At 48.3% G+C, this 15,259-nt stretch overlaps 1 protein-coding gene across 1 annotated transcript; it reads right to left on the minus strand.

The window, feature by feature from the left end:
• Window positions 1-491: 491 nt before the first annotated feature.
• On the minus strand, window positions 492-14,624 carry LOC119337177 (alpha-L-fucosidase 2-like). The gene is made up of 10 exons (XM_037609299.1): window positions 14,293-14,624; window positions 13,880-14,025; window positions 12,528-13,378; window positions 11,990-12,122; window positions 11,296-11,454; window positions 10,745-10,975; window positions 10,489-10,590; window positions 10,276-10,411; window positions 1,228-1,417; window positions 492-1,059 (listed from the first exon to the last, which is right to left on the minus strand). Exons 1-10 carry the CDS (start codon window positions 14,468-14,470, stop codon window positions 738-740), a joined length of 2,448 nt encoding a protein of 815 aa, XP_037465196.1. The 5' UTR covers window positions 14,471-14,624; the 3' UTR covers window positions 492-737.
• Between the last annotated feature and the right edge of the window lie 635 nt (window positions 14,625-15,259).

The raw sequence follows: 15,259 nt of genomic DNA on the forward strand, positions 1-15,259 counted from the left end.
CTGCGACAAACCTCCATAAGGTGCGGAAAGCTAACATGTGAAGCAACTTAAAATGCTCAACATGGCTTGGATGGAGAGGACACGCTATTGCTTTTCTGATTAGGATTTGGTGGTCGCGCTTAGAGCTAATAACAATTGTCACTCACATATCGGTCAGGGTCTAACACTCTGGGCGTCATATATCGTTCGGCACTTACTGTGGACTCTGTACACTGTCAATGACCTTGTTTAATTAGCGGGCAGTTCATACCTTGTATAATTAGCAGTCTGACTTTGGTGATATACACACTTGCAGATCATATTTACAGTTTTCTCTAAGATTTCTGACTAGACATGTTACTGGTTTGGTTTTTTTTGGGCTATGTTATGGTGTAACCTGCTTCAGGTTAAACTCGTCTCATCTCATTCAGCCAAAGGCTAATCTGCTTGCTTCAGAAATCAAATGAGGCATAGTATAATACATTTACAAGGAAATCGTTCTAGGCTATGTATGTTTCCAAACATTGACTGTTTACTGAGAACAAGGAGAAATATCGTATCCATACACCAAATGTATCACACACCAACTCATTCATATGCCCACACATGATAGCCAAGCCAATACATACAGTTATTACCCACACACCAACTCATTATTCTTAATCAAGCCATACATACTAAATTATTATCCACACAGCAACTCATATACATATGTCCATACACAATGACCAAGCCACACACACACACACACACACACCCTAAAATGCGCATTTGTCAAGGGGGCATGTCTCGACACACTGTAAAATCCCATTGAACCTGTAAACGTTATCAGCTTCCACTGTGGCTTCAGCAACTTGACCGCCATAATGCAGCCGTAAAACTGAATTATCTTTGTTGTTAAACCACAGCACTGCTTCCTGGAGCTCCCCTTTCTCCCAGAAGATGCTGACAGTGGTGTCACCCCGGGCCCTCAGCCCTTTGACACACCCTTCAGGCCACTTGTCGCTTGGAAGCGCGGGCAGTAGATGCAGGTCAGTGGGAGTGCTCTGAAGCAGCATTTCAGCGATCGCAGCTGAGAATCTGCAGGACAGTACAGAATTGGAGATGCTAATATTACTTTCAGACAACAGGCACATAACCACATACCCAGAGTTGGTTAATTGGTAATTACGCAACCCGGAAACTGTCAAACTGATCAGACAGAATGAAGCATATATCGTATACTGAATAAGTAAGAACATTTCGTACCCAAAGTTTCCATCGATCTGGAATGGTGGGTGTGCTGTCCACAGATTGGTGTACAGTCCTCCTTCGAACCCAACTTTTTTACCAGGTGGAGCCAACGTGATTAACTTCAGGATCATTCTGTATGCATTTTCGCTGTTAAGAAGGCGCGCCCACAAAGCCATCTTCCACGTGCTTGACCATCCAGGGCCATCTTCCCGTAGTAAGAAACAACGATGTATTAACTTTCTATTTGAGGAGAAATGTCCCTTTACTAGTAGGTGACACAAACTGGTACTGTACTAGGAACATATTTATTGTTGCACCCTTTCTTGGCAAAACACATACAACTACAAATTCATGTCTTATGTTTTCACTTGATAGGTGATGCTCCTAAGGCACATCCCAATAGTAAACCATTCCAGCAATGAAGTTCAACAATGTGTATTCTTATTAGACTAGCACAATGCCCGTCTGCTGCCACGGATTAAAAATTACACCGCAAGATTAAGATGCTTATACTGCTATCTGTTGTGCTAGATCGAAGTCCAACAGTGGGTGTGGCGACTGTCAACAGTCATGATGATGGACAGATTGCCACAACCATTTGATTTTCTTTTCATTCATCCTGTTGTCAAAACATGCACAATTATTTGACTAATTCCATAGTATTGCTCGATATGGTTGATTCAAAAAGCAGGACAGGTCTGCAAAGTATTATAAGGAGTGATGGCTTCTCTCCTCCCTCCCCTCCCGCTCCTCCCGCTCTCCTCCGGCAACACCTCAACCAATCCCACCCCCTCCTCCCTGGCTCCGGCGACCGCATCCTTCCACGATCCTCTTCGTTGGAATGACTCCCCCTCCGACAAGGCGCTGCGGGCTGCTCTCGGCGTGGGCGACGCGATGGGGGAGGATTTTCAGGCGCAGGTGTGGAGATGCCTCTCCATGCACGTCAACCCGCGCCGCCATGAAGCTCCATGCTTCCTCTCGGTGCACGTCCACCACGACACGCTCGACCTCGACGAGGTTCTCGTGGCTGTCCTCATGCAAGCTTGCCTGGGCGGCAACGCTCCCGCCTTCCAGGTGACTCGCCTTCAGGATCAGCTCTTTCGCATCTCTGTCTCCCACATGCGCATCGTTCAAGCTCTCATCGCCGAACCCATTCTCACCGGAAAAACCCACTCCATTCAGTTTCTTCCTTATCCACCGCCAAACACCTCCACACACCAACAGCCCTTTCACCGAAGAAAGCTTTTCGACATCGGGGACCGCTTCAGCCATGCTGACGCGTTTCTCCGCTCTCAGCTTCGTTTCGCCCCCTCCCCTGGAATCGACTTTGAGCTCAATATCCTTGAGCTGTTCTCATCCAAGGTTTTCGAGGCGCCAACGGCCGCGGCCTCACCCAACTCTATCATCTTCTTCGTCCACAAAGCGGACTTCATGGTCGATGAAACTCTCGTCGCCACCCTCCTCTCGTTCCGCTTTGGGGGACATGCGAAGTCCATCGCCGTTTACCGTCTCTCCAACGCTGCCTTCGCAGCGCCGGTCTCCTCCAACATCGTCGCCACTCTCATGGCGGCATGCTCACCAAGTGTGGCTCCTCGACTGTTCGCCACCATTACGGTTGCGCCGCTCGGCTCGCCAGCATCGCTGGCGGGGCGGCCACAGTCGCCACCTCGCTCATCGTCGGCGCCTCCCTGCATCGTCGTCAACGACCAACCACGCTCCCCTCCGTGCATGTCCTCCATGCAGGTGGGACCTGGCACCTCCAACGGTCGGCCACCCGCTGGGCCTACTGCGACTTCCGCACCACTCTCTCCACAGCGAGCGCATGCAAAGGTACGACCGTTCCGACCGGGCATTTCGTTTAATAAGCTGATCTACTCTAAGTACCACTGTCTTGTCACCACGCCCACCACATGCTTAGCCCACAAACCAACAACCCCTATATGGATTGTGTTCTACTCAAAAACAGTGTGTGCTAATGAAACCTTGATCAATAATGCTCTAGACCACCAATTCTCGTTTCAACGGGCCTTCCACGCCACCACGCTAGCTCCTAACTTGTTTCTAGTGCATGTCTACTTGGACCAGGTCAGAAATGAAGTCCTCCGTGTCGCGCCCATCCCTTTTTCGAATTTTGAACTACAACTATTCGACTCGTTTGACCACGCTACGCAAACAGTGCGATCAATACCGCTACCTGTCGTGTTTGAACCGGACTCAATTGGACCGTCCATGCCCATCCTGCCTACCCACCGCTCGTCCTGCCTTGGACCGCATCCGTCAACTATAATCCTACCACAGGATCCATCTCTCCTGCACGCCAAGATTCTCGGCACTGTTCCCTGCGTGGAATCCACTACTGATGACCATGTTGACCGCAATGCCATCGATGGCCTGGGACACGTGTGCCACTCACCTGGATCGGACGCCCCCGTCGGGTCTCCCCGCATCCCTCCTCCAGAGAGAAAAAATGACGAACTAGGTGGCTATACCGTTCCCTCCATAGACCAGCCCTGTATTTTAAACGAGCCAGCCACCATCGACCCGCCTCCACGCCACACATCACATCACACTGACACATCGACCCACCCCCCCCGAGTCGCACCAGCCGCCCTCCGGTCGGCAGCGAGGCCCGCGCGATCCCCTAGGCGCCTCTTCTCACCCAACTCCACACCCTTCAGACACTGATTCACGGGCCCCACAATCACCCCCCAGCGCCACCACCCACCATGACAAAAACAACGCTTGCATGCACACGCATGCGCCCATCATCGCGTCTAGTCCACCACCTGCCTCCCCTACCTCCGCCAGCCTATGCCCCGCCCAGTCCCCTCAGCCTCGTCCCGAGATCGCCATTAACCAGTCGCACGCCCCTACCACTGCTGCCACCTCTCTGCGATCTTCGATCTCCACGCCGATTCAGGACCCGCGCTCCTACCGGGAGGTTTTGCTGAGCTCCCCTCCTCGGGCCTCTGCATCCACCCACTCGCATCCATCGGCCTCTCCGGCCTATATATCCCCCTCTCCTCAGATAGCAAGCCTCAAACACATTCACCACCATTACAGCCGAAAGAAGAAGACTAGATGCTTTCGGTGCCTTGCTAGCGATCACACTATCTCCGACTGCCGCGACCCCGTACGGTGCTCTCGCTGCTGGTGCTCCGGCCACCGGAGTTTCAGGTGCAAGGCCGTCCGCTTCCTCCCGTTCTTCCCTTCTATGCCTCCTTCTCCTCATATTAACCCCGCTTTTGTGCGGCCTCCTTGCAGCTCAATGGCTCACACAACGGGCACCCACACCGCCTCCGGCTCTTCCGCCGGCTCCGCGCGCTCTAACGGCGCTCCCATCTGGTTCGGCTCCCACTGTGTTCTGTCCAATGATCTGCCACCCTTCCACCTCCCGCTAATCTTCGGGCCGCGTGCATCGTCCTCATCCCCCCCTGCACCATCCTTCTCACCGCCTCCGCCACCATCCCCAGTCACCATGCCCTCCGAAGCCTCTGGCTTCTCTCCCACGTCTCCCCACATCCCTCTCCTCGTCCCTCCCAGCTGCCTCGTTAGGCAAGTCGACAACCTAGCCTACGTGCACCTCGCCACCCCCATGCACAATCCATTTAGGTTCATTCGCCAAGCCCTTGCTCACCACCGAAACAACCCCACGTTCGGCCTCACCTCCTCTGCGCGTGGCGCCGGGCGTCTCTCCTTTCCCAATGCGGAGGAGCGCCTCGCGGCCACAGGCCATGGGCCAATCCACTTCCAGGGTAACACCCTCTTCTTTGAACGCCCAGAGCACGCCGACAATAGATCCACGGCCATCTTCATTCACATGGCGGAGATCGAGGCTTTTGATTTCCCCGACGAGCTCTGGCACCCGGAGGGAGTCAATTACTTCTTCTCTCACCTTGGAGATTTCGTCTCCGCCGACCAACAATGCTTTCAGGGTGACTACTCGAGCGTCCACGCTCTGGTTATGGTTGCTCGTGATTTCGTGCTTCCCCCATGCCTCATGGTGCGCCTCCCTGACAACGGCGTTGTCATAGTCAAGCTCGAGAGCCGTGCGCTCTTCCGCCATGGTTCTGATGCTTCTCCCTTCTCCTCAGAGGATGGAGACGATGGCTCCCTCTCCTCCCTCATAACAAACCCTCGCCTCTCACCCTCCACCATCTCTCAGATCAGAAACATTGCCACGGCCATGTCCCCATTTGCATGCTCACCGGAGTCTCCCACGGGCCCTCCTCCATCTCCCGCGGACCGGCCCCTCGAAGGCATTCCGATCCTGGCTGTCATGGCCGATGGCATGCCTGTCGCCATGCTTGTTCATGCCCCTTGGGCTCCCCCTGCTCGCTCCCCCAATCTGGCTAAGGAACGAACTCGACCAGGCCGTTCTCTCCCTATGCTTGCCCTGCCAGCTCCACCACCTTCACCGCCGCTCCCAGCTCCGCCGTCTCCCCCACATCCCCCATCTGCCCCCTCGACCCTCCTCTCGCCGGAGCCCACCCACGAGTGCCATGCCAGGCGTATCAGCAGACGCGCAAAGATGGCTACCGACTCTGGCATCAAGGCCAGGCGCAGCGCAAGGCTGGCTGAGATCGAGCCGCCTGTCTACTCCTCAATGACTGCCAGGGCTATGTGCTCTAAGGCAAAGAAGCTGAACCTGGCTGCGGCATCCAAGGATCTTTCTGACGCTCTGATCCACGCTCGTCTCTGCGACGAGTCTGGGCTCGTCGACGGCTCTGCTCACGGCCTCGCCTCGCCTGATGATCTTGCTGCTGTTGTTGCTGCCTGCGGCACCTCGCCGGAGGTTGTTGCGGATATTGCTTCGGGCTCTGGTGACCTGGGGTCGCCATGATCTGCTCTCTACACTGTGGCCACGAGGTTGGCGGCCTATCATGGCCATGTATCCGGTGTTTAGCACCGCTCAGTAGTTGCTATGTTAGAACGACTCAACCTGTTAGTGTGCTCATGCCTTCTTCTGTCAGTTTATCGTACTGTAACTTGACCCGATATGGTTGTCGATCGGGTCAATACCCCTATGTAAGGTGCCGCCTCAAGTTTCAACTATGAAAAACGCCTCCTACTCTATCGTCTCCTGGAATGTACGCTGATTAGGTGATAATGACAAATGTGCTAACGTGTTCTCTGAAATCAATCTCCTGCGCCCATCTATAGCCCTTCTTCAAGAAACCAAGTTACAAAAACCAGACACAATCAAGCTTCGATCGATTTTACCACGATTCCTCAACTCTAACAATCACCTGGACGCAACGGGATCTGCGGGCGGCATTCTTTCGGCCACCAACTCTAGATGCTTCTCGCTCATCAACTGAACATAACCGCTTCACAACAACTTTAACACTATCATGTCTTGCATCGCCTCACAACATCTTCGTTACAAACGTGTACGCACCTTCGCAACGAGACCTAAAGATGGCATTCCTTGACGAACTAAAACTAATTGAACCACCACATCATTCTCCCTGGCTCCTAATAGGAGACTTCAACATCACCAGATTCCCTTACAAACGCAGCAACAACAACTTCCGAAGATCGGAGGCCGACGCTTTTAACGATACAATTGATCAACTTGCTCTCTTAGAACTACCACTCCTTGACAAAGAATTCACATGGTCAAACAAAAGGCAGACTCCCTCTCTAATCCGACTGGATATGGTTCTAATCAACCTCGCTTGGGATGCTATCTTCCCAAACTCACATCTAACCTCTCTCACTAGATTCATTTCTGATCACGTACCACTACTTGTCACAGTATCCACGTCTGTCCCATATTCCCGCCTTTTTTGGTTTGAACGATTCTGGGCTTCATTTTCAAAATGTCAGATGTTGTACATGAATGTTGGGAGCCCATCGCTGCACGTCTGGGGCCCAACATGGACCCTGCTGCCTCCCTAGCCTTATGCATTAAATCTACGCGAGCGACCCTAAAATCTTGGGCCAAAACACTGAAGCCCATCCACCAACGAGAAACAAACTGCAAACTGGCCATCCATGCCCTTGATTTAAACGAGGAAATCGCTCCACTCCTCCCGCTCGAACAAAAATTACGGCTCTCGCTCTCCACTCTGCTTCAACTGACTATCAAACAAAAAATCTCCTTCTGGAAACAAAGGGGGAAGGTCAGAATGGCCGTTGACGGCGACGAGAACACTAGATTCTTCCATGCTTCGGCCACCCAGCGATCGAGATCAAACAAAATCCCCATGCTCATTCACAACAACACTGAAGTTTTTCTCCACGAACAAAAAGCTCACATTTTAAAAGATCTTATCAACCAATTGATAGGAACCACTAAACATGCAACGTGGAATTTCAGTCTTCTGTAGCTATACCCCACAGCCCTCCCTCAGCTACGTGATCTAACTCTTCCCTTCTCCCACGACGAAATCCATCAAGCTTTTCTCTCCATGAACACCAATGCCAGCCCTGGACCAGACGGCTTCGGGCCCATCTTCTTCAGAAAATATTGGAATATCATCAAACCATCCATCCTACCATTCTTCGCTGCCTTCCAGGATCAAACCGGCTCTCTCGAACGCTTCAACCGGGCCTTCATGGTCCTTCTACCAAAAACTCAGGCGCCAACTGCTCCTGATGCGTTTAGGCCTATCTCCCTCCAAAACTGCACGCCAAAAGCAGTCGCCAAAATCCTCACAAATAGAGTTAAACCTCTCATACTGCTTCTCATCCATTACGATCAGACGGGCTTCCTTCATGGGCGTAACATTGCTGAAAACTTCATTTATGCTGCGGACATTCTCAGTACGTGCCACTCTCGCAAAGCTCCGACCATGGTTTTTAAACTGGACTTCAGGAAAGCATTTGATTCCATATGCTGGTCCTCCCTCATTCAAATTTTAAAAGCCCGCGGTTTCCCTTCCATCTTCTGCGCATGGGTCCAAAACATCCTATACACTGGAAAAACGGCTATTCTTTTGAATGGAGTTCCGGGGCCATGGATTCAATGTAGATGTGGTCTTAGGCAAGGAGACCCATTCTCTCCGTACCTGTTCATCATCGTCGCTGATGTACTTCAAAGACTAATAGCCAAAGCCTTCCAATCTAACGTTCTCTGCCACCCGCTACGACCAAATGAACCACCAGTGACACTGCAATACGCGGACGATACCCTCATAATCGCTGCTGCTAGTGAGACAGCCACCTTGCTTCTCAAAAAAAACCTTCATGATTTCGCCCTTGCAACAGGGTTGGTAATCAACTTTCACAAAACAGCTCTCCTCACAATTGCTACAGACTCAGCCACACAAAACAACATTGCTGCTGCTATTGGATGCTCACCATCCTCCTTTCCGCTAGTCTACCTAGGCCTTCCACTATCCCCTACAAAATTACCACTGACGGCCTTCGACCCGATCATAGATAACTTTCGGAAATTCCTCTTCGGATGGGTGGCACGCCTCCTCTCACGGGGGGCCAGGCTCACCCTTCTGACTGCGGTCCTCGACTCCTTAACAATTTATTTTATGTCAGTCTTCAGGCTTCCTAAATCCATCTTAGCAAAACTTGACGCTATTCGGAGGGCCTTCTTCTGGTCTAACGAATCTACGTGCACTGGGGCAAGCTGCCTTGTCGCGTGGAAAAACGTTTGCAAACCTAAAGTTTCTGGTGGTCTAGGCATTAAAAATCTTGAGATTCAAAACCGCTGCTTGCTCATGAAATTCTCCTCCAAAATTCTGCAACACCCAAATATACCTTGGACCCAGTGGTACAATCACCAGCATCCTCTTGGCATAGCTGCAAAAACTACACGTCCTTCCTTTTTATGGAAGGTTATCAACAGCAACTTGCCACTGCTAATTGAGCACTCCTTCGTCATCACATACAATGGCCTCTCCACTTTCTTCTGGCTGGATAAATGGCTTCTACAGTCACCACTACAAAAAGTTTTCCCAAACCTCTTCTCGCACTCCATTGATGACAAGGTTTTAGTGGCTACTGTGTGGCAAACCAGCTTATTGACGAACCTGCGGAACCGTCTGTCTAATGCTGCTGCTCGCGAGCTGGATTGTGTGCTGTTGTTGTTGCAGGACTTCCAACAGGTGGACCAACCGGACGAACGGTCTCTCACCCATGGCCTGCCATTCTCTGCCAAGAATGCTTACTCCTCTATTGTTGCTGAAGACTACACCGACCCACACCATGATCTTGTTTGGGCTTCAAAAGTCCCGATCAAGGTCAAGATCTTCGCATGGCTTCTCCTCCGCGATCGGCTGAACACGAAGGGCAACTTGTTTCGCAAGCACATTGCCCAGTCTGCAGCATGCCCTCGCTGTCAGGACCCTCATGAAGACGCGCTCCACCTCATCTCCAAATGTTCTTATGCTACACAAGTCTGGTCCTCCTTGGGACTGCAGGCTCCAAACTCTCTTGATGATCTGCTCCAACACCCAACGCTTCATGGCCTCAACCCCAACATTTGGCCGTCGGTAGCTCTGTCCATCTCTTGGAAAATATGGGACTCAAGAAATGCTCTAGTATTCAGGAACGACGATCACTCCCTCGGGACCACGCTACGCAACATTGTTGCTGACTTCTCTTTATGGGTTTTTCGGTTCAAAAAGAAGGAAGACAATTTATTCGCTAAGCAATGGCTTCACTTCTTATCCTCAGCTATTCCCTAAAAAGCTGACGTTGTAACAATCCTATGTTGTAATTCTCGAATTCCCCTTTTGAGTGGCAATATATTCAGGTGGCGAAGCTTCAAAATAAAAAGCAGGACAGACAAAAAGGACATATCAAATGTAGACATGTACTATAAGGAAAGCATAAGCTATTTTATACTGAACAAGTAAAACCATAAGACTAATCTGCTGTATCCATTACTATATTTGGTCCATAGATGTTTATGACACTGTATAAAAATATATTTTAACATGTTAGTAACTAGGGCAAAGCTCGTTTAAGCCGGAAAACCCTAGGACTGCATCCCATATTCAGGTAAACAGAGCATTAACATCCATTTATTTAGTTATATACTACGTTGACACTTAATAATACGTAATTAAATGCAGTTATTCCTTGTGTTATGCAAACCTCGTTTGTGAAGACTATTAGAAATAGCTTCGCAAATCTCAGGATTTCTCTGCATAGTTATAGTATGACCAGGATAAAGACCGAAGAGATGTGACAGGTGCCGATGGGTAACTTCAGCGTCCTTAAAATCTTGTGCCTCCGTGAAAAACACCAAGATGTGAGTCATATTATAATAGAAATAAATCCAAACCCAAGCAGAGCTTGAGCATTTACCCATTCCATGAGTGTTTGATCTTCAGCAATCGTATTCTGAGGGAGCCTTGGAAGCGCTTCCTTGATCTTCTGGACCAGAGGAGTATCAGATTTTCCTAAAATCTGTTGTGTAGTAGCATCAAAATATTATCTTGAGAGATGATCGAGTCAACACATATTTCACAAACAACAACAAAAGAAACTACACCAGCATATATTTTTTATCTTTCTGATTATGTTTTATAGTGTTATAACCAGTTACGGCATTAATTGTTACCTCTGCAGAAGAAATGACTGCCGAAAATATCTCTCGGATGATTGCAATATCCATTGTAGTTGAATAGCTTACACTAGCTTGCTGACCACCAGTGCCTGGAGCAATGAAAGCATGCTCGGGAGAAGTAGAGGGGTTTGTTTCCAAAAGACCTCGAGGTCCCTCAATCAACCAATCAGTCAGAAACTGCGCACATCCTTCCAACAATGGATATGCAGTGTTCTTCAAAAAGTCCTAGAAGAAACTTAAAAGAATAATAAGAATTTCAAAACTGTGAGATGCCAAATGATACTGCTGTAGGAACACTGGGACATCCTTGATACAGTTTTAACAAGAAATATAGTTTCAGAAAGCATTCCAGTGTTGCAGAACCCCGTAATTATGTCAGTATCAAGGTAGTAATGAATCGAAGACAAGTTGCACAATAAGAGAATAACAATGTGGTAAATAAAACTTGCAAAACATTGAGAAGTTGTAACCAGACTAGATTTGCAAAATAATACAGTAAGAATATTGATATGAGCTAACAATATTAAAGCATATCTATTTCTTACTTTGTCCAATAAATACTGGTAGTGCTCCCAAAGATGCGTACAAAGCCAGGCACCCCCCATTGGCCACACTGAGAACTTGGCATCTTCATTGTAAGCTGATGATTTTGCCCATATGTCTGAGACGTGGTGAGTTACCCAGCCACTTGCTTGGTAATTGATCTGTCACAAACAAAGAATTCCCCAGCAATCAGATGTTTTGATTCTTCTACATGTTAAGTATGTTATGAATGGAAGAAAGACACTGATCTCGTCTAGGTAACTTCGCCTCAGTTTAGAGTTAACAAGTATAAGCACGATTATCATAAACAAAATTACTGTTTGCAGGACTAAGCAATCAGAACAAAATCTAAAGTTCAGTGACTACCTGTCTACCTTTGTGTCATGCATCTAAATCAGATAGTCTACCGACATGCACATGTGTGTGTGTGTGTGTGTGTGTGTGTGTGTGTGTTTAGCTCCCGCGGCGAGATAACACATCTGTAGCAACTGTCGTGGGACCTAAGAAATTAAACTGTTCAGTAAGTAGATTTCAGTGATGCCTTTACAAACTTGGTCATGTGTTGTCTGGTGGCATATGACATATTTCTCCCTAGTATAACTCCGCAAGGTATTACAATTCTATTCTCATGCTACTCATATTTGTGGTAACCTCGCTGTTTCACTAAAATCAAATATTGAAAGCAGTAGAACTTACTTTTGCAGTCTTAGTTCCGTTAACTGCAAGAGCTGCTATGAAATCAAGCAGTGGTTCTTCGCATTCAGTAAGGTTGCAAGGAAGTGTTGGCCAATAATTCATCTGAAGATTTATGTTGAGGTGCGGAGCACAGCTGCAAAATTAAAACAGTATGAATATTTGATTCTTAAGGCCCTATTCACATAGCGAGAAAGGGAATTCCCAGACTTGGTTCAAATTTGAAACTAAATCTCCTCCCCCCCTAATCAAAACACCACCTAAATGGACCACAAACAGAAAAGAGAAAATGACATCTCAAGAAAAAAAATGGAAGTTTCATGTGAGGGAACGATTATAAATGAAAGCCTTTCTGGCCAACTGCAGCCCCCAGCAATATCTCCCAGTTGCCTTAGTTAGCAAGTCAGATATTTTATAATCAATTCATCAGCAAGTGCATGTATTAGAGTAGGTAGTTATCGCCTCACATATAAAAAACAGATAAGGGAAATGAAAAATAAAGGATATCGATGCAATAACTTTAGACATAAGAATAACTTACTCCCATCCAGGCACGAGATCTTGATTCCAAATTCCTTGCAGATTAGATATCTGTGTTCCAGGTCGAGAGCATGAAATGAGCAGATATCGACCATATTGGAAGAGAAGTTCAACCAAAGAAGAATCCTCGTCGCTTCGAAAACCATTCACTCTTTCTTCTGTAGTCTTGATGGCTTCACCAACTTCTTTCATGTTTATTTTTTCTATAGCTGGTGCTTGTGATAGCCGCAGACTAACACGGTGAAAAAGACCCTGATAATCTTTCAAATGAGCAGCTTTGAGCTGATCAAATGTGAAATTCGTACTCATATTCATGGCCCTCAGAGCTGCTGATTCAGGATCCAGTTTTGAGTCTGACGGATTCACGAGAGGCCCACTGAATGAGGAAGCAGATGTAACCCGCAAAAGCACCCAATCTGCATTGTCAACTCTCAAACTCTGATCATTTAGAACTGCTACTTTTGCAGCAGTGCCGCTCATCTGCAGGCTAAGGACAGCTGCAAACCCGATACCAGTAGCATCGCTGGCTTCATTTTCTTGTAGCTTGTGTCCTTGTGCTGGACAGGTGCCATCCATAATCATCTCATTTGCATTCATTACACGAACTCTGTGGTTTAACTTACTATTTAACGATAAAGTCAATGATACATGTTCTGGTTTGTTTGCTGAAATCTTGGTAACAATGACCTGGTGTGGATTTGAGCAGAAGTGCTCCCTTGTGTACTGAACTTCTCCAATGTTGTACGTGATAATTGTTGTAGCAGTATGCAGATCAAGCTCCCTTTTGTAGGAACTATACTCCTGATTGGATGTGTCAAACTCTAGATTCATATCTCCAAGAGGTTTGTAGACCTTCATAGCATCAAGATAAGATAGTGTTACGAACTTCTATTGCGTAATACTGCATCTTGCAACAATAACCTTTAACTTGAAAATCAATGGTAAGTTTAGTTCAATTTCTTCGGCTAAGATATGCTATTTTTGGAAATAAGCATGCTACTTTTCAACTTATAACAAGTTAACGAAACAATGACCTTTTACCTTAAGTGGTTTTTACAAGTAAGACAAAAAAAGGTCTCTTGCTCTTCCAACATTTTTTTTGCCAACGGACCATACAGCCATGGTGCAGTAACGGCTAAAATGTTGCATATATCGTGAACCAAAGGCCCAACTATATAACGAAGTAAAACACACATTTAATGTGCAGTACGATGCATCATATCATAATTGGGAACAATACTCAACGACGGCAAGGGCCAAGGAATTCATGGTGCTAGGTCTGGCCTCACCGCGACACAACAATCAATAGCATGCTCTGACGTGCAAAGCAGAACAGCATGGCATATAGCATACCTCTGTTTGAGCACCGAAAAGGCCCGAAGCCGCACTGGTGGCATCCACGAACCGTCCGTCGTCGACGAGCTTCCTGACGACGGCGAGGGCAGCAGGTGCTTTCGGGGCGGTGTAATCTCCCGGCACACCGCTCCAGAGAGTGTCAACTGCAAAAACAATTATGGTTACTTTATCCTTTCACTTGCCATGATAATCATATAAGGGAAGGGAGGGTGGTTTGGTTCGGGAGTTTCGTCGAACACCCTCCAGGTGCCGTTCTTGGTCGAGTCATGACTCATGAGTCACAACCCGGTTTGCTGATCTGATCCCGGTACGTGCTCCGTTTGAAACAACCGTCGTGAACAAGGAATGACAGGCAGCTACTCAAGACGAGGGCAAAAGCGTAGGGAACGGGGGAGGTAGCTGGTACGTACGGTTGAGCTGGAGCTTCTCGGAGGCGACGCCGCCCCAAACCATGGCACCGAGGCTGCCGTTCCCGATGGGTGCCGAGTCCGTGAAGTGCTCCGCCGTCGACGCGAACACCACCTTCAGTGGCCGCAAATCCTCGTCCTCGTCCGCCCACCGGCGCGCACGGATCCGGTCGCCGTCCATGAGTGGAATGCAGTTGTCAGTGGTGGAAGAGGGAGGAGGAAATCTTGGAGAAGCGGTGCCGAGCGAGTGAGAGAGCTTTGGCAGGGGAGGTGGTGCTGCGGCCTGCGGGGGTTTTTCAGGGTGGCAGAGCTTCCATTTTCCGCAGTAGCGTGTTTTTGGCGCCAACGGAGAGGACAAAACGCATCGTGCAGTGTAGCTTCAAAATGGCAGTGTGCGCCTTGCAAGGCTGGCTGATCCGTCTGTGTGATGGATGGATGCGATCATTGCGTGGCACTGTGCGCCAGTGGAGTGCACGGCATGCCATGCCGATCCCGATATGGCGAGTATCGTGTCGTGCACCGGCAAGGCTTTCCTTTCTTCTTCATAGGGAGGCTTTTGATTTCATGTCGTGCTGTGGCGGTATTGCTCGCACCGCATTTTAGGCCCGGCCTCTTTTCTGATCATTATACATCTGGCAACAAGATTGCTGATATGTTATCATCTACTACTTCCTCCGTTCGGAATTACTTGTCACAAAAATGGATGTATCTACAACTAAAATACATCTAGATACATTCATTTCTTGGACGAGTAATTTCGAACTAAAGGAATAGTGATCGTGGTATGCAGAGTGGAGTGCACGGCACATCCATATGATTATTGTTATGAACTAAGCAAAAGGACCCGTGCGTTGCAATGGAAGAAAAATAAATCATAGTCGCCGATGACTAAGACCGCATTTAGATGCATCATCGAGATACTCTATATCTCCCTTTTGAGTTAGTTAACCAAGTGTAAAGAGCTATTACC

The sequence above is a fragment of the Triticum dicoccoides genome, chromosome 7B (assembly GCF_002162155.2).
Source record: "Triticum dicoccoides isolate Atlit2015 ecotype Zavitan chromosome 7B, WEW_v2.0, whole genome shotgun sequence".
In the NCBI taxonomy this organism is placed as follows: domain Eukaryota; kingdom Viridiplantae; phylum Streptophyta; class Magnoliopsida; order Poales; family Poaceae; genus Triticum; species Triticum dicoccoides.

Coding starts and splice junctions, on each gene's coding strand:
- LOC119337177 (XM_037609299.1), bottom strand. CDS start 14,470: ATGGACGGCGACCGGATCCGTGCGCGCCGGTGGGCGGACGAGGACGAG. Junction 10,412..10,488: donor ATCAAACACTCATGGAATGG/GTAAATGCTCAA, acceptor TTTTTCACGGAG/GCACAAGATTTTAAGGACGC. Junction 1,418..10,275: donor TAATAGTCTTCACAAACGAG/GTTTGCATAACA, acceptor TACTACGGGAAG/ATGGCCCTGGATGGTCAAGC.